The 19304-nt window shown below is 38.2% G+C and overlaps 1 protein-coding gene across 3 annotated transcripts in view; it reads left to right on the plus strand.

The window, feature by feature from the left end:
- Positions 1-19304, plus strand: part of Efcab11 (EF-hand calcium binding domain 11) — a 170111-nt gene that overhangs the window by 83209 nt on the left and 67598 nt on the right. Inside the window, exon 5 of one of the 3 annotated variants that reach the window (XM_063241212.1) lies at positions 15925-18707. The exons of 1 other annotated variant lie outside the window; for it this stretch is intronic. In XM_063241212.1, coding sequence (XP_063097282.1) covers positions 15925-16147 — 223 coding nt within the window. In that variant the 3' untranslated portion in view covers positions 16148-18707. Of the gene's footprint in view, positions 1-15924; positions 18708-19304 lie in introns of those variants that run through there. One more of the 3 variants, XM_063241211.1, reaches the window with a different exon arrangement.

Genomic DNA, 19304 nt, shown 5'->3' on the forward strand with positions numbered 1-19304 from the left:
CCTTGTCTTGTGCCTGATTTTAAAGTAAAGCCCTTCAGTTTTTGGCCATTTAGTATGATATTGGCTGTTGGTTTGTCATAGATGGCCTTAATTGTATTGAGGTAAAGACCATCTACTCCAATTTTCTGTAAGGTTCTTATCATGAATGAATGTTGGACCTTATCAAAGACTTTTTCTGCATCTATAGAAATGATCATGTGATTCTTACTTTTGGCTGTATTGATATGGTGGATTTCATTTATTGATTTATGTATGTTGAACCATCCCTGCTTGCCTGGGATGAATCCCACTTGGTCAGGATGTATGATCTTCTTGATGATTTGCTGCATCCTATTTGCCAATATTTTTATTGAGGATTTTTGCATCTGTGTTCATTAGGGAGATTGGTCTGTAGTTCTTTTTCAGTTGGGTCCTTTTTTGGTTTTGGTACTAGAGTAATATTTGCTTCTAGGAACAATTTAGGAAGGATTGCTTCCCTTTCAATTTCATTGAATAGTTTGAGGAATGTTGGCATTAGCTCATCTTTGTATTTCTTGTAGAATTCTGAAGTGAATCTGGCTGGGCCTGGGCTCTTCCTTGTAGGTAAAGATTTAATTACGTTTTCAATTTCATTAATAGAAATTGGGTTATTCAGTAGTTTTACATCTTCATGACTAGCTTTGGTACTTTGTATGCTTCTAGGAATCTATTTCCTCTGTGTTATCAAACCTTTGAGAGTAGAGGTTTTCAAAATAGGTGTTGATGATCTTCTGTATTTCTATAGGGTCTGTAGTAATTTCTCCTCTTTCAATCCTTATTGCATGAATTTGAGCTTTTTCTTACCTTTTTAAAATAAGGTTGGCTAGGGCTTGTCGATTTTATTTATTCTTTCAAAGAACCAGCTCTTTGATTCGTTGAGTTTTTGGATTGTTTTTTTGGTCTCTATTGCATTGATTTCTGCTCTGATTTTTATAATTTCTTCTCTTCTTTTGGCTTTGGGCTTGATTTGCTCTTCTTTTTCTAGATGTTTGAGATGTAACATCAGGTTATTTATGTATTCATTCTGTTTTCCTAATGTGGGAACTCAGTGCAATAAATTTTCCTCTGAGGACAGCTTTCATTGCATCCCACAGATTCCGGTAAGTTGTATTTGTGTTTTCATTTGTTTGTAGGTATTGTTTAATTTCTTCTTTAATTTCCTCTGTGACCCACTACTTACTCAAGAGTGTGTTATTCAGTTTCCATGTGTTTGTGGGATTTTTGCAGTATCTTTTATCATTAATTTCTAATTTCATAGCGCTATGGTCCGATAGCATGCAAGGGATAATTTCAACCCTTTTGCATTTATTTAAATATGTTTTGTGAATTAATATATAGTCTGTTTTAGAGAATGACCCATGTACTGCTGAGAAGAATGTGTATTCTGTTGTTTTTGGGTGGTATACTCTGTATATGTCTATTAAGTCCATTTGTACACAGGTGCGATTCAGTTCTTTGATTTCTTTGTTGATTTTCTGTCTGGTTGATCTGTCCATTGGTGTCAGTGGTGTATTAAGATCTCCTGTTAGAATTGTGTTACTGCTAATTTGGTTTTTCATTTCTGTTAGTACTTGTTTTATATAAGAGGGTGCTCTGGAGTTTGGTACATATGTATTCAAGATAGTTATCTCTTCCTCTTGAAGTTTTCCCCTAACCAGTATGTAGTGTCCTTCTTTATCCCTTCTGATCATTATTGGTTTGAAATTCAGATTGTCTGCAAACAGAATAGCTACCCCCACTTTTTGGAGGGTTCCTGTTGCATGAAGTATTGTTTTCCATCCTTTGACTTTTAGTCTGTGAGTATCCTTTTGGGTTAGATGGGTTTCTTGTAGACAGCATATGGTTGAATTCTGTTTCTTGATCCATTCTGCCAGTGTTTCTTTTAATTGGTGCATTGAGACCATTTACATTAATGGTTAGAACTGTTATATATTGGGTTGTTGTTGACATGTTATCTTTTTGCTGTTGCATCTTTATCTTTCCGCTCTCTTTAATTGTGTGCTTTGTTTAGTGGTTTTTTCCTAAATGTATCTAGATTGTCTTTCAGTATTCTTTGCAGGGTTGGCTTGGTAATCATGAAGTTTTTCAGCTGTTCTTTGTCATGGAAGTATCTTATTTCTCCTTCGACTCTGAAGGACAGTTTTGCATGATACATCAGCCTAGGTTGGAAATCATTTTCCTTTAGGATCTGAAATACTTCACTCCATGCTCTTTTTGACTTTATTATTTGTGCTGAGCAGTCTGCTGTGATTCTGATAGGTTTTCCTTTATAGGTGATCTGTCTTTTTTCTCTGACAGCTTTTAATATTCTATTCTTTTGTTCAATTTCTGGGATGTTCATTATTATGTGTCTGGGTGTAGATTTATTTTGGTTATGGCTATTTCGAGTTCTATATGCTTCATTGATCTTGATATCAGTTTCTAATCTCGTGATTGGGAAATTTTCAGCTATTACTTCTCTAAATATCCGCTTGACATCCTTTATGTTGTCCCCTTCTTTTTCATTTATTCCTATCAACCTTATGTTGTTCCGCTTTGCGTCATCTTGCAGGTATTGAATTGTTATTTCCTGATTTCTTGTTATTTTTAAAAGATCTTGCCTTTCCTGTTCACTAGCTGCAATCTTGTCTTTGAGGTCTGAAATTCTATCTTCACATTCATTGAGGCGGTTTTTACAACTTTCAATGGATTTTTTGGTTTCCTGTATATCTCTTTGAATCTGCTTTATGTATTCTGTTTGTTTCTTATATTGTTCATCTAGGGATTCTATCTTTTTGTTTAGGTCCTCCAATTTTTAAATGTGTCTTTAGATATGTTCAGCATCTCCTTCATTTCTTTTATTATTTCTTCTTTTACCTGAGAGATTATTTCTAGTTTGAGTCCCTTTAAGGTTGCCCAGAGTTGCTTCTTTATTTCAGTTACTATTATTTCAGGTATTTCAGGTATGTGAAATGTGTTTTCTTCTATGCATGTGGTTCTTAGGCTTTCTTGGGATGGGCTGGATGTTTGATGTTGCATTGTGGTCTTTCATTTTGTCATTTTCCTATATTTTCGAGCTTCAAATGTTGTTCCAAGTGAGGGAGAGAGTTCCCCCAGACCGTGTCTAGGCCCGACTGGGTGGGCCCTCAGGGAACCGCTGCCTGGTTCCCAGGTGAGGAAGAGTGTTCCCCGAGACTGGGATGAGATTCCATGCCTAGGCCCGACTGGCTGGGTCCCGCAGGAAACCGTGTGACAAAGAGAGTTCCTCAGACTGGGGCGGGATTCCTGGGGCAGGATTCCTTACCTAGGCCCCACTCGCTGATCTCCCCTTAGAAGTCTTTTAACACCTAAGAAATACATGTGTAAGATTCACTTTGAATAAGAAATATGCCTTTTTCTTATAAAACAGGAGAAAGGTGCTCAAAAGCAGAAGTGGGATCAGAAAACAAATATTATTCCACACAAGTACATTCTTGAGCGAACTAGTTTTTGGAAAGATTATAAATAGAATCTGAAGATCTGGAGATCAATCCTATTAATGTTACTATGCCAGTGTACCCCTAGGTATGCACATACATAAGTTTACAGGTACTGCTGACCTAGATTACAAACTTAGGTTTGAGACTGTTGTGTTCAAGAATATGTACATTTCACACTTTTTTTGGACTCTTGATAAACTTGAGACAAATAAAATTTATGATAGGGTTTGTATAGCTGATAGTAGAGTCCCAAAATACACTGGTTCCATGACATCGAGTAGACTAAGCATATAAGCAAAGCGAGATGCAGAGTTCGGTAACTTCCCCAAAACATTTAGCTAGCTATGTAAGTAGTAGAGTGAGAATCCAAAGCAGATGATCTGGCTCCAGACCATAAAATTCATTTTCATTTTGGTGAAATAGCCAAGGAAGGAATGAAGCAGATTTACTTCAATGCCTTCTTTCGATAAACTACAGAGTTCATGATAGTAATGGCTAGCTTGTTTTTATCATTTGTTTTCCATTAAGTAATTAACATTTTCCTCCATTTTATTTTGTTTTCATTATTATTTTTCCACGAAATATAAGCCACCTTAAAAAGAAAAGAAAAATGGTAGATGAAAGGGTTGCTGGCCCAGACCGGACACTTTAGCCAGGAAAAGCCTCAGCCAGAATTAGGGAGCTCCTGCCTCCCCCGCCCCTAGAGATTTACCTGTAACCCTATATCCCTGCCCTTAATAACCTACCTCTGGTGCCAAACTAAGACCAATGGGCTACCTGTACATCCCTAATGCCCCAGACCGAGGCTACTTATGTGCCTCACTCCACGTGTTCCAGAGAGAGATCGCCGGCCCCGGGGTGGAGATGCCACGCCCCGGGGGGTTGGGGGTGTCTCTCCCCACATTCCCAAAATAAAGGTTACTTATATTTTATACTTCTTATCTTTTCAGTCACCCCCGGCCAATCCTTCCCCCTCTTCCCCTTTACAGACCTATCAGTAGAGAATTCTCAGTTTAGGATCAATCTGAAAAGTAGTAAGAGTCTTCTAATGTGACACCAATTTATTTGAACCTTTTCTTCTGATTGTGCAGTCTAGTATTCACCAGAAAGGATTCTGTCTTGGGCCATTTTGGCTGCTGTAACACAGCACCATAGATTGAGTAGATTATAAGCAATGCAAATTTGTTTCTCACAGTTCTGAATGCTGGTAAACCCTACCTCAGGGTGCTTGTGAATCTGTAGTCTGGTAAGGGGCCACTTTCCAGTTCTTAGTGTCTTTGTGCTGTGTCCTCCAATCGCAAGGCAGCTGTCTGGGCTTTTAGAATCACAATGGTCATTCTTTTTTTTTTTTTTTTTTTTTTTTTTTTTGGTATGGGGATGAAACTCATAAACTCCTGCTTGTCAGGCAGGCACCTACACGGCTGAGCTAAATCCCCAACCCTCTGGGCTCTTTGATAAGGGTGCTAATTCTCAATATGAGGACTCCGTCTCCGACCTGCAGGCCCCACATCCTGACAGCATCACATTGATGATTAGGTTCTTTCCTCCCTCCTTCCCTCCCTGTATTGGATAGTGAGTCTAGCACCTTTGTACTGAGATACATCACCAGCCCATTTTTAGTTTTTGTTTTGAAACAGAATCTCACTAAATTGCTAAATTGTCTAGGCTGGTCTCAAATTGTGATCTTCCTGCCTTAGACTCCCAGAGTTCTAGGGTTATAAGTGTGCGCCATTACACCTGGGTTGGTGATTAGGTTTCAGGATATGAATTTGAGGAGGGTTGAGGAAAGGACACACAAACATTTAGACCATAACAGAGTAATACAATAAATATTAAGAAAGGTGTACTTGCATTATTTGGAATAAATGAAAATTGGAAACTTTTTAATAATTTAAATCTGGGGACAGGCATTTAGCTCAGTAGCATAAGCGCCTACCTGGCAAGCATAAGGTTGTAAGTTCAATCCCTGGTACCAAAAGAAAAGAAAAAAAGAAAATGAACTCCTAATTTCGTTTACTGATTAAAAAAAAATTTAAATCTGAAAACAGATATACTAATATATCATCGGTACCCAAAGGTGTATTTGACACTTGTGATAGTGACTTTTTTTTAGAGTTTATGCATAATGAATTTCACTTAAAAATTTCTATAACTCTGGAACAACCCTGGGTTGTAATAGGGGAAGAAGCCCACTTTACCTTTTTATACTGAGAAAAACTAGGACCTCAAAATCTCAGATATGTAGATTGAATCAACCTAAATATCAAGTAATCTTGGACAAACTCACATCCTTTCTTAGAAATCATTATCTTTAATCATAGTAACAGGACCAAGAATCTGTATGAGCCCAGCTATGCAAGTCAGCCTGCAAATTAACTTACTTTGGCAAAAGCAAAGTATGTTTTTAGTGTTCTTTAAAATATTTAACTAGAAGAAAATTATGGCACATAGTGTTTCTAAGTACTTATGGTGCTTTTGTCTTGATACTTTGTGGTGGGGCATTTTGGGGATAGTTTACCATAGCTAAACAAATTAGCTGAATTGTAACTCTGAAAAATATTGCATTGTAACTCACTGAAGCAAATTTCAGTTGAATCAGAGGTATGATTTTAATGGGATTATGCCATCATTAGTATTATAATCAATACATAAATAAGAGGTGTTGAGAAAAGAGCAATAACATGATAATGTACTGGAAGGACCAACAGCTGCATCTGCAAAGGTGATGCAAAATAATAGGAAGTGACCTGAATTTCATGGATTCTTTAAAGACAAAGGAAAAAAGACAAAGAATATAGACTAAAGAGAAGAATAGTTTTATGATGTAGTCTGTCTACCAAGTTTAACAAAAACAGTGGAGAATAGAAAAAGGCTAAATATTGAATACAGTAGCTTTTGAGTAGTAATCAAAGGCTAGGAAGATGGGGAAACATTCTTTGACAAAAGAAAGGTCAAAATAATGGAGGAAAGTACATTGTAGGTTGACCTGAATATGGGTAAAGTAATAAACGAAAATAATACCAAACAGGTGATGTTGAAGCGTAATGAATATATATCCTAATGTTATGCACATTGCTTAGCAACAAGCAATTTACAAAAATGAAAAAGGAAGTACCAAAAGCAATTAAAGGAAGAAAGAGACATATGTCTAGTAATTAGATATGAGGTGAAAACAAGAGGAGGCAAGATGAAGTAAATTTAGACCTCACAGAAGTTTAAGATAAACAGTCACATTTATTATTGTCTCTTGGGTCAGTTTTTAAAAAGTTAGACCCAGAATTGTAATCAACTCCTCCAAGTGAATATATTGATTGCTATGTAAAATTTACTCCTTACCCTTTATATGAAGCAGTGAAAATATGCTTAGGTATTTATGTGATTTAATATTTTGAATGTAAACATGTTTTAATATAGTATGAAAAGAACAAATCTGAAAATTCAAAGTATGTTAGGAAGGCACTTGGAAATGATTTTCGCCTTTCACCTTCTTATTTTGTATTTGAATTGGTTTATGCATGAATTTCTAATACCTTATTTTAAATATTTGGATAGTGGTTAGTATTCAACCTGTTTGTAAAGTTCAGAAGTACTTTATATAAGTAATACTTTCTAAAGGCCAGTAGATGCATTTAAAAGAAGTAAGTTAATTCATTCCATATTTCAGCAGTTAGAATGCATTTCCAATATATGAATTTACAGTTAACCTTGTAAAAACTCAAAATAATACAAATTCCACATACCACAATTACCACAGGGTTCCTCTAATGAAAGGATTACTATCACGAGCATTCCTCAGAACCATCTTTGGTTGTGTCTCATCTGCAAGCTGGACTTTTTCTCCTGATGATCTGTCTTTTAAAATAGTAGAGTCTCAAAAGTCTTTTCCCTGCCCAGTTAAGTAAGCAAACCATATTCCTTAGAGTTGGAGAAAAAGCCCAGGTTGAATAACGAACAGGAGTGATTCCATGGAAGTGGTAATACTTAGGCTCTTATTAACAGGCTCTTACTGACTTCGGGTGCTTAAGAATCGTTACTCATGATATATCTTAGTAGAGTCTTACGTTAAATAGAGTTCAGAGTGCTCAGTGTTCAGAGGTTGAAGATGGTAAATAAGAATGCACAAACTAGACACTGATTAGCATGGCAGTTGGGAGGGTTTGCTCTTACCCAGTGCCTTAGTATGAAAGGGTTGAAATGCTACCTTTGCATATAACTACTCTGTTTTGTACTTAGAATTTACCCATTGCTAAAGCTGAATGCTTTTAATTAAAGAAAACCAAAATAACTGCCTCACCCTTCCTTTTTTTAAATTTAATTTTAAAAGAAAACAGCAATAAAACAGATCAAAACAGTGTACGACAGTAGGACATCTACAACAGTTGCTATATTGCATATTGTTGTCTTCTAAATAGTTTCTCAGCTTTAGGCCTGTGAAGACAATCAAACAATACAATTCCTCCACATCAGCCGGTTGCTCAAGATGGGAGGGTGGCTGTTCTTCTCTCCCCAGTCAGTGCATTGGCCAGCTCACAGGTGAGGGGTTAGCTTCCTTCCTTCCTTGTTCTCCTTGATCTGGGCTCTGACTTGCTCACAGGTGGAGACTTAACCTTCCTTCCTTGTTCTCCCCGATTTTTGCTTTGCCTGGCTCCTGCCACATCCTTTCAAGGAATAAAATACTGTATTTCATTGAGTTTGAGGTACTATTGATTCTAGCAGCACCATCATATTATGTACCAGTATGGGAGAAAATATTCTGCCTATTAAACTATGACACACTTGCATTCTAATCTCAGACATTTTTAATTTATGGCCAGAGGTGTCAGAGAATTCAATGAGATGAGATATAGTACACTTAGCTACTCTGTTCTGAGCTGTGTTCAAATATCATATACCCATAGCAATACCATCTAATCTACTTTGCTCTGCCTTTAAAGTTATTCTTGCCGCATTTAAAATAAGGTATTCTTCTGCGTATAACCTTGACTTTGGTCAAAAATACCTTGGTCATCTACTCCAGAGTTGCTGCACTTCTTATAAGGATACTGGTCATGTTGGGTTAGGGCTTCTCCAGCTGACCTCCTCTTAACTTAGTTACCTTTATAAAGACTTTTGTCTTCAGATACAGTCACATCCCAAAAAACTAACGGTTAGGACCTTAACATGATTATAGAGGGGACACAATTTTAATCTCTATATTAGCTTATTGCTTACTGTCCTAATTTATTTACCTGCTCCAAGGATCTTATATAGAGGCATTCTAATATATCCTTTATGTTACCATTTGAGAAATTATCCTGAACTCAAATGAACACATTACTTTCCCTGCTTAAAATTCTTTAATGGTTCCCAATCATGTGGAGTATAACATTCAGATTCCTTCAAGTGGCATCTTTTACGATATACTCCCAGTCACTTTCCTGCTCACACTGTGCGTCAGCCTTTCTGAAATGCTTAAGGTTTCCTAAAGGTTTTAAACTTGCACCTCTGTTCCTTTGTGCCCATGGCCTTCTGTGCCCATAATGTTCTTAACACTGGCTCTGTTGACTCATGAACTCCAGCTCAGTTAAGAGGCAATGTAGGGAGCACATTCTGTAGGAGTCTAACCACTTAGTGGTTGGGAGGAATTACAGCAAACAGCAGTAGTGCAAATTGAGGGAAGCTGTTGAATTAATATATGAAAAAACATCATTTTCATGAAAAAGACTATAATAAAGAAGAGTAGAGTTCTGTAAATGAAGCTGGTTGTTGTAAGTTCTTCTCATTGTGTTGAGCCCCTGATGGTTTGGTAAAGGGACAGATTTTAAAATTTACGTCTCCCTTGTCATCATTTACTTAGCCATCAACTCAGGCCCATCTCACCACATTTAATCACTTCCTAGCACCTTCTTAAATCAGCAGCTATACCTAGAGCTGCAGTGCAATTCAGAGCCCACCCTCTCGGCTGTCTCTATTCTTGTGCCCTAGACACACAGCAATGCAGCACTTCCCCAGCTTGTCCGAAAACAATGAGTACAAATTGTGGGACATGGGAAATTTCATGGAGTCAGGGGGGAAAGGTGTAAATTGCAAGGTAATAACAAGGGGAGGTCAGGACGTTAGCAATGCAGGGAATATGATGGACCTAAAGAAAAGGTATAAATTATAAGGTAATGTACAGGGGAAGTCACTACATTAGCAACATGGGGAAGCTGACCATTTGGGAGGAAAAGCTACAAACTGTAGGATAATGTAAAGTAGAGGCTTCACTGAGGATGAGCTCACCTCATACCAGGAAGACTTTTGGCTATATAGACACTGGCTGTTATTTTCAGTATTTTTGTAGCCTTATCTCACAGCAGATCTTTTTCTTTTACAAACATTAATTAAATTGCTAGCTAATGGTGCAGAACAAAATTACTATTCTTGATCAATACAGAAAAATACAGGAGGGGGAAAATTCCTTCAAAACCTCTACATGCCTGCCTGAACTTGCAAATGTTAGGTGTGTCAATAAATACACATCTTTTGGGGACCTTTGCTGCACACAGACACATATTCCTACAAGAAGCTCTGTAAACATAACTGTTCTGTCTATGTTTAACATATCATTTAAACAGTTGTGCAGTTTTTTACAAAGTGTTAAAACTTTGTAACATATGGGAACACTGTACTCTTATAAGCTTGTCATTTCTACATGGCTTATGATTTAGGCACTGGCTGCCTTCTTTCCAGAATGTCTTTTTAAGGATGTTTGTAGAGCACACAGCTTTGGGAGACAGAGACTGTATCTCCTCCTGAGCACTGGGCAGGCTAGCTTTCTGATATTATGGTTTGGATGTGGTTTGTTCTCCCAGGAATTCATGTGTTGGAGGCTTAGTCCTCAGTGTGATGATATCACAGCTGTTTCCATTCTTCCTTGCCAAGTATCACATGTTCTGCCCTTGTTTATATTGAAGACAACCAAAGTTCTAAAGAGTTTCCTGACTTCTGCCTACAGAAATCATATATTTCCCTTTATTCTCACCCAGTACACAAGTCCTTCTGCCTGCAAGAGAGAAGTGATCTGAGCTGTTGTCTGTGAATCACTGGCAACCTCCAACTCACGTCCTCTTCATCAGCAAGAAATAAAGCAGAGAACCACAATTGCCTTAGTCAAAAATATGTGTTAATTTCCATAAACTTCCCTTAAATTCTGTTAAGAACCAGGATTTCCTTAAGCTTCTTCCAGAATTCCATGTCTCTATTAGAATCCCATTCTTGTTGAACAAAACAAAACAACAGTAAAGGATCTGGGAACTTAGCCTCCTCTCAAGATACCACATGCCACAGACACTTATGTAGACGGATGACCCAGGATGGCTGGATCACAAAGGACTTCATTGCTTGTGATACTTAGCAGCAGTATCAGCACCTTTGTGTCAGTTCTCCTTGTCTTTGAGTTCTATGGAGTGATGCAGATGGGCTCAGATGCATGTTTGCATATGTAAAAGGATGGATTACAGAAGAAGAATTGAGTTTAGAGAATGTGGATCCTTTTAAGTGGTCAGTATATTAGTCTCTTTCCTGTCACTGTATCAAAATACCTCAGGCTGGATAACTTATAAAGAAAGTAAGTTTATTAAGCCTACAGTTTTAGAGGTTGATGGTCCAAATAGCATGGCATTGGCTCTGGTTAAAGGACACTGATGGCTGCACCGTGTCATGACAGGTGGTATTGTGATATCTTAGCTCAGACCTTTGGCACTGTATCATGCCAACTATATTTGGAGATAAAGACTTTTTTCAGTGTTTAGCCAAATTAACAATATACATTTAAAGATCCATATTTGGAATAAAGTGTTTTTGAAAAAAGCAAGAGAGCAGTTCAAAATTACAGATAGTGATTGCTTTGGAAGATGAAGCACAGGACTTTGATCAGGAAGAGCACCCAGGTAGCTATGGTGATGTTGGTAATTTTCCAGTTCTTCAGTTGGAAATGGGCTCACAAATTTTGTTTTTATTCTCATGCTTTATGATATCTATTTGTTTCATATATTCTTTTCTGTATATCAACTATCACATAATTTTTGTAGTCATTCTAGAATTACTGAATTTCTATAAATTATATATCTGCTAGACCTTTATGTGGATATCTTCTCTTAAAGTCCCTATAGTGTTCAACAAGAATGTCCAACAGGAAAATATATATACCTTCATGGGACAAATACTGTAGATGTTCAAATCTGTATTTTTTAAAAATAATTAGTATGAAATTATCTGGTCTTTACCTAAGCTAGGATTAATTAAAATTAATTTACCTTGATGTATAATTCTAGATATATCATTTCTAGGTGCATAATTTTTGTCATTTCTGAAAGTAGATTGTGTGTACTTATAATGCTGAGAGTGAATTTGAGAAATTTGGGAGGAATATTTTGTCTATTGTTCTCTGCTTCACTGTCTGTGGGGAGCACAGATGGCCACGTTACTTCCCTTCTCAATTTTTGTGACTTGGATCTTAGAGGGTTCCCAGATACCCCGTGCTTACGGCTTCGTCAGCAGCGTGCGTGCTGATGGGAGGTGTGGAACCTTTTGGAGGCAGGGCCCAGAGCGTGGAAGTTAGGTCATGGCGCTTGGCCCTGGAAGGGTTACTGAAACTTCTTTCTCTTCACTTCCTGATTAGCATGAGAGGAGCAGCGTCCTCTGTCATGCGTACTTACTGTGCTATTCTGTGTCATAGGCCCAAAGCCCCAGGACTGACAGACCCTGACCCACAGCCTTGTGTCAGAATAAGCCTTTTCTTCTTTTAAGTTGATTACCTTAGGTACTCTGTCACAGTGGTAGAAAATTAATGAACACACAATGCTGTTTTCAATCTAGTTAAGAGAGAAAGGCTCTTCAAGGCTCTTTTCTGTTTCTTGTGTCCCCTAGAATGACTGCAGCTCCCTACTGACAGTGTAGCTCAGAAGGCCTCTGGGAGTGCCCCAGTCCTGAATAAATAGGGAGAATGGGCTGCAGTTTGGTCTAGCTGTCCTTGGGATGAAGACACTAGATCCTTTATGAGGTCTCTTAGCTAAAACTTTTTATCACCTACCATCACACAGACACTTTTCATACTTTGGATTACTTAGTCTTGTGTCAACCCTGCAGTGACTGTTGTCACCACTCCTCTGTGTGTTAGAGACTCAGAGAGAGGTAAAAAAAAAAAAAAAAAAAAACACTCTGTTTTCCCTTAATGAGAATGCTAACTTGGTTCTGTGGATTCTAAGACCATGCTGTTAATAATGCCAGTTCCTTGTCATTTAATCCTTTAATGCTAGTAGTATATGCAAATACATAGAATTTTCCTTTTTAAAAGCCTTATTATAAATCAGAATACACACAATTGTGATTGTAACTCACATGGTAAGGCCAACAAGGCCCGGCTGTGTGATTTGGTATCAAAACCCACCAAAGCAAGGCATTCTCAGGCATGTCAAGATAAAACACCCCATGGAGTATTTCAGGTAGGAGAGGAGACAGCATTGATGGTTACTGCGAATTTTCTGATTACCTCTTATAAAAATGTATTCCACACTTTTTCTTCTCAGTCAAACTGTCATTGATATCTTGTGGTTAAAGTCTTTTGATAAGCTGAATTTAACATTTCTAAAGTATTATAGGGATGTTACAAGCACATTAGAAGCATTTAGATTTTGTTAGCTATAGTTATATTTCTTTAACATACACTTGGAACAAGACCCAGCGTGCCTGTATTTGTTTATGTAAGAAAGCAGGCAGGGTTTGTACAGAATTTTGATCTATGGTATGCCGTGAAAAGTATAAATGTCATTTTCCTCCTGATTTATAATTGGTCCCCATGAGGGAACTCAATTACTTAGTGTGAAATGGGCTTCAAAGGCAGAGTATGAAGTGTATTTATCCCCAGCTTGCAGATTTATCTGTATTCAGCTACAGAAAAAAATAAACAAATAAATACTTTAATCTGACTTTCAGAGCACTCAGAACAAGGTCTTGCTGCATTAAAGTAGCAGGATCAGGCCTCCCCCAGGACATCCCAGTCTGGCAACATCACTGAGCCCCATCTCACCCAGGGCTCCAGAGTTCCCAGACCCCAGTTACGCTGTTTTCAGGCGAGGGTCCTACAGAAGGCAAGTCGCTGCTTAACTCCATGGAGTATTTTATCTTGACATATGCTTGAGAATGCTTTGCTTTGGTGGGTTTTGATAGCAAATCAAAATATCTCTCCTTTCAGTAGGAATGTTTTGTATCCTCATAAACTCTTTCTGGAGACCACACTGTCCTATACATAATAAATGTTGAAATATAATGCACAATTTGAAATGCAGCCACCCCAGCTTGTAAACTGTATCAGGATCTTAGCAGATGGTCACCAGGGACCTTTCTTTTAGTTAATCCTTTTAGTCTTGCCAGAGTTTCTCTTTGAGACCACTCTTTTTCCCCCCTATTTGGTACCCAGGCTACACACTGTACTGTAGATCTATCAGTTAGGCAGATGTTTGTTGTGCACTTACGGTCTAGTTTAGGGTTTCCCCCTTTGGAAGAAATAGGTCAAGTGCAGGCACCAAGTAAGAATAGATCAGTTTCCAATTGGTTGGGAAGTTGAATGTGGAATGTAAAATCCAACAACATAAAAAATGATGCTTAGTTTATCCTGCTAACCCAGGGGCACCTTTAAGCTGCAGTGTGGTTCACTCATAACCTAAAGAAAAGGCTGGGAGGAGTCTGCTCTGTACCCTCCCAGTGCCAAGATCACCCTTTCTTCAATGCCCTCCTACCCTGAGGTTCCTCACATTCCTGTGGCACAGTACTTCAAAGTCACTGGCAGCTTTTCTTTACTCTTCCAAATTTGTTGGAACTCTTAGTGGAGAAGTATTTTGATTTATCTAATTCATACTCGTATGTGCATTCAGATAGTATCACACTCTTCTAGAGGCATGTGCATTGCTATAAGAAAATACTAACTGCTTATGAAGTCAGACAAGTGTAGATTTTTCATCATGTAGATTACACTGAAATCAAAGGATAAGGCCAAGGAAAGACCATTGTTCTGGGGCTGCAGGATCACTGTGGAGGCAGAGCAGCAGGTAGAGTTTGCTCTTTAGGGACGGCTACTCAAGCCAGTCATACTTTTTTTTTAATTACTTCTTTCCTTATCTTGTTTCTAAACTTGTAGGTTCAGAGAATGCCACGTGTTAACGTGGTGGTGGCAGTGTTAGAAGCTCCATCAGTGGAAATGAGGTTTAGAGAGAGCTAGAACATTGGCTGAGGTCATCAATGCCCAATTTTAGGTTTGAGTTATGTGTCAGCCAGACAGTAATAAATTTAGAGGCTGTCAAAATAAGGCATACACACTGACTTAGAAAAATAACAAGGTATCGCACCAAACAGAGAGCAGAACTCATGATATCATTTGGCGATTCAGGCCCCATGGCCTGGTCCCTGGCTTTGTACTCAGGTTTACAGTCTAGTCAGGAAAGTGGATCTGATGTAAATAATTACACCAAAAGCTAGATTATTATTACTTTCTCTGCCTTCCATTCTAGAAACACAAAGGACATCATGATGGGCCCAAGATCAGGTGGCTTTTTAGAGGGAGCCACATTCTAGCAAAGACCTAAAGATCAAGTCAGGGTCAGAAGAAGCATTAGGTGGGAGGTAGGGCCTGGGCACGGTCCCTCCACCTGGGTGAACCTTGTGTGTGGAAGCCTGTGAAGGAGGCCTTTGTGTGCTTTGAGGAACTGCGGGTGAAGCTTGAGGAGCAAGCTCTGTGAATGTGGGAGGGAGGCCAGAAATGAATCTGACCTGGACCCCAGTTGAGCACATCAAGAGTTCAGAACCCCAAAAGTATGGGATCTGACTTTAGGAATTTTAAGTTGGGGAGAGACAAATTGTGCTGTGTGGCCCTGAGTGAACATGCGATTGGGATGGGAAATCTCTTAGTGGGGGTGATTAGGATCTGAAGGCAGAGTAGAAGGGGCTGTGGTCATGCAGTGTCATTTAATATCTTTCTCATTATTGCTGACACTATGTATAAAATCCTATAATTAAAAACGTCATCTCATTTAAAGCTCAAGTCTTCTAAAAGTCAGACAGACAAAATCACAGCATTAATAATAATTGTAAGAGCCTTTTTCAAATAAAACCCCTTTTCCCATTCTCCATGGCTTTTCTCCCCCATCAGATGCCCAGGGCTCATATGTCAGTCTCTTAAGTCAGTACTTGATTTCTAGAAAGGCCTTACCCAGTATGACTCTCATGGACTTTATGATACAATTTTGAATCACTCTGTTACCTTTTCCTAGGAAACAAGGGATGATAAATATATATACATATGGTGTAAGTTTGAATCTTAAAATTTTTATTGTAGAAAAAGACAAATTGCCACCAGCCCACTCAGAATACTTTGAACACACTTATCCTGTCATCCTTGCCATTCTCTGAAGCAGTTGTGCACGTCTTCTTTCAGGAGTACCTTTGTGCGGCATGATGAAAATATGGTGGATGCTGCTGCCGAGCGGCATCCAGCTAAAAGGCAGGCTTGTGAAAACATCACAGTGCATCCTCATCCATATCACACACCGGATCTGGCACCGCATGGTTTCTGGCTCTTCCTCAACATCACAATGACCATGAAGCATAAATGCTTTGAATTGATTCAGGACGTAGAGGCAGCCACATTGGCCAACTAAAGACACTCAGGAATGAGGACTTAGAGAACTGCTTCAGAGAGCAGCAAGAACATAGGGGAAGTGTGTTCAAAGCAAGGGGAGTATCTTGAAGGAAATAACAGCACTGCATCTTTTGCTGTAGTAAATTTAAAAAATTTAAACACACAATAGTTTTTGGTTATAACTTGTGTAACACGTGATTGATTTAACGCCTGTTTCTTTACATGGTTAAAAGAATTCGTTGACTGTCACAACTGGAACATTCACAAGTGTGATTGATTCTGGGTGTAGCTCCATCAAGCCTCTGGTTTATATTTCTGGTTTTCTTTCAGCCTTGCGTTTGCCCTGTGTCATTGTTGTCTTGGGCAAACTCATCCCTTATGTTGTCAAACTGACTGCAGCAGTTCTAGGCCTCATACCCACAATCTCACAAGCTTGAGCTGAGAGTGTGGCTCTGCTTAGGGGGTCAGAAGTTCTGGATTTCTCTGTAAAGTGTGGATATCACCTCTGAACCTGATGAGGGTCACGAGTGCCTGATAACCCAAAACCTAGTCACCGAGAGCAGAGGGGATGGCATCCTACCGAAAGGCAGAGCGTATCTCTCGAGCCTTGGGTGGAATCATTCCTTCCCATATCACAGGGTGCTGGAAGCCAAGAATGAGTCTAGGAACCTACAGATGCTGGCAGAATAGAGGGATTCATAGTTTAAGCCTTTATGTCTGTTCACATAATGTTAAAGCAAATAGGTCTCAGCAAATAAATGGGGAAGATGTTGGTTTTAGGTTGGATGGTGGAGCCATTCGGAAGTCCCTGACACTTGTGATCCCCACCAGCCTCGCCCTTGCTACTCATTCATACAGTTCCTAGTATTACTTCCTTGCCATATTATTTTTCTCTTTGACACATTCTGTACCAAACGGAGTGTGTTTGAACCTGAGAGTTTTTGATAGCTAGATGCAGATCCTACTTGTTTAGGAAAATTATGCTTTATCTAGACCTACTCATTTAAATAAATTAAACAGTTCTTCATTGGACATACTAATTTTAGAAACTGAAGTTTAGCAGAAGGGGAAGAAGATGCAAATAAGTATAATTGGTTAATGAAAGGTTTGAGGATCTTTCACTCTCTATATAGCTTATCTAAATTAAAGAAAATGTAAACTTCAAATAAATGAATTTTTCAATTTTAAAAATACTAATAGTTTTATTTGTTTAAATAATGCAGGGCTGTATTTAGTTCTTCAGAAGTATTTCCGAATCAGGCAGAATACACATATTTAGAAATTGTAATCCTAGGTCCTTTCTTCTCAGTCAGCTATATTCATTAGTATGCACAGAAATATTAACATAAATATGAGCATATGCATCCTCATCAATCATGTGCAGGGTGCTTTCTAGTTGCTGAGGATACAGAAAAATAGAACACACATTTCCTTTACTCAGTGAACAACATATGATCTGTTAGGGAAGAAAAGCAAATACATGGGAAATAAATAGTAGTGAGTTTATTCACTGCCTAGTGCTGGCAGATGAGACAACAATAAGGGGCTTAGAACAGGCAACAGTTGCTGGGGTGAGGGAAGGGGTCTGCAGAGGACAGAAGAGGCCCAAGAAGGGAGCATCCTCGGTGGTCAAGCAAGTTTGCTTTTGCACTGCTATTTTATTCTATTTTCCTTAAAGTTGTTATTATTGTATGATGCTTAATTCACATAAGCATTCCTTTTTTGAGGGGGTAGGGTACTGGGGATTGAACTCACGAACTCACACTTGCCAGGCAGACGCTTATGCCGCTGAGCTAAATCCCCAGCCCCTGTTGCTTAATTCACCAAGAATTTTTATTGCATAATAGTTTCCACAAGACATTGACCATATAGATCATTTCTGATCATTTGTGTATTTTCCAAAATTTCTGTAGTGACTCCCTAGTATCCTTTCATAATTATTTTTATATTGATAGGACGATTAATATGATTCTAAACTTCTTTTATTATGTTAAAGAAAATAGTCCCAAAACTAATTAGAAAATAAATTGTGTCACCTGTTACATTCCTTAAGGAAAAAAGATTGGAGCTGTTTCTTATCTATAGTGACTAATGCTGTTCCATTACTCAGTCACTATTTTGTAGCGTGATTGGCCTGACACATTCAGACATGAGACTTTTTGAAAACTTAATCTATAATCTATGGGAGTTGGAAGACTTCTTGGCTGGCTTGATTTAACATCAGTTGTTGGACTGCTCTCAGTTTAATAAATTTAGAATTAAACCTAAAGTTTTTCATTTTGTGTTATTTCTTCCCTTTTAGTCATTTCCTGTCCTTTATTCTTCTTATTTTTCCACCATGTCTGTGAGCTCCCTCATTTGGATATAACTTCTTTTTGGACAGGAATCAGTGAGTCTCTGGAGCTTTAGATAGCACCTGGCACATGGAAGATGCTCAAAAAATGCTCAAAATGAATGAAAACATCTCACACATAAATGGAAAGAAATAACGCATAGGAGATTAGATCCAAGAATGTATGTATGATTTAATTTTCACATGTGGTTTTGCACAGTCTATATTATAGCAACTTCCTGCTAGTTTTTCCTAGCCAGGAGCTAACCTTAACGTGGAAGAGGTAAGATTTATATGCTTCACAAAGTACTCTTGAGCATTAGTTATTTTAGGATGAACCTGTTATCTGTGACACATTAACATGTTTGACTTATATACTAAGATTTTAAAAGATCTTTGAGTTCTTCTTCTGCATAATTAAGTTTTCAAAACAGTTTATGTATTGGAGATTCCATGTGTGTATTTCCATTAGTCAACACAACTAAAATTCAGTCATGATTACTAGCTTTTCAAAGCCTTCCTTCATTTCCCAACAGACAACTTCCTGTCAGAATTCGTTTCCCATTTGGAAAATATCACTCTGACCCATGGGTCTCTGGACACAATTCATTCTTCACATTTTTGAGTCTTCCCACTGTCATCAATCCTTAGCTCCTGAGTTGCCAAAAGATACACTCGTAGTGAGAAGATCTAGCTTAAGAATTAGAGGAGAGAAAACTAACATGAATGATTAAAGGATTCTGTTCCAGTGATTTTCTAATTAAAAAGAAACAACTACTTTCAGTGTCTGTTTCTATTATTACTATTTAAGAAATCAAGGTGATAGTTACAGTTTGAAATAAGA

The sequence above is a fragment of the Cavia porcellus genome, unplaced genomic scaffold, assembly GCF_034190915.1.
Source record: "Cavia porcellus strain 051 isolate PalLab524CR breed Dunkin Hartley unplaced genomic scaffold, mCavPor4.1 scaffold_31, whole genome shotgun sequence".
In the NCBI taxonomy this organism is placed as follows: Eukaryota; Metazoa; Chordata; class Mammalia; order Rodentia; family Caviidae; genus Cavia; species Cavia porcellus.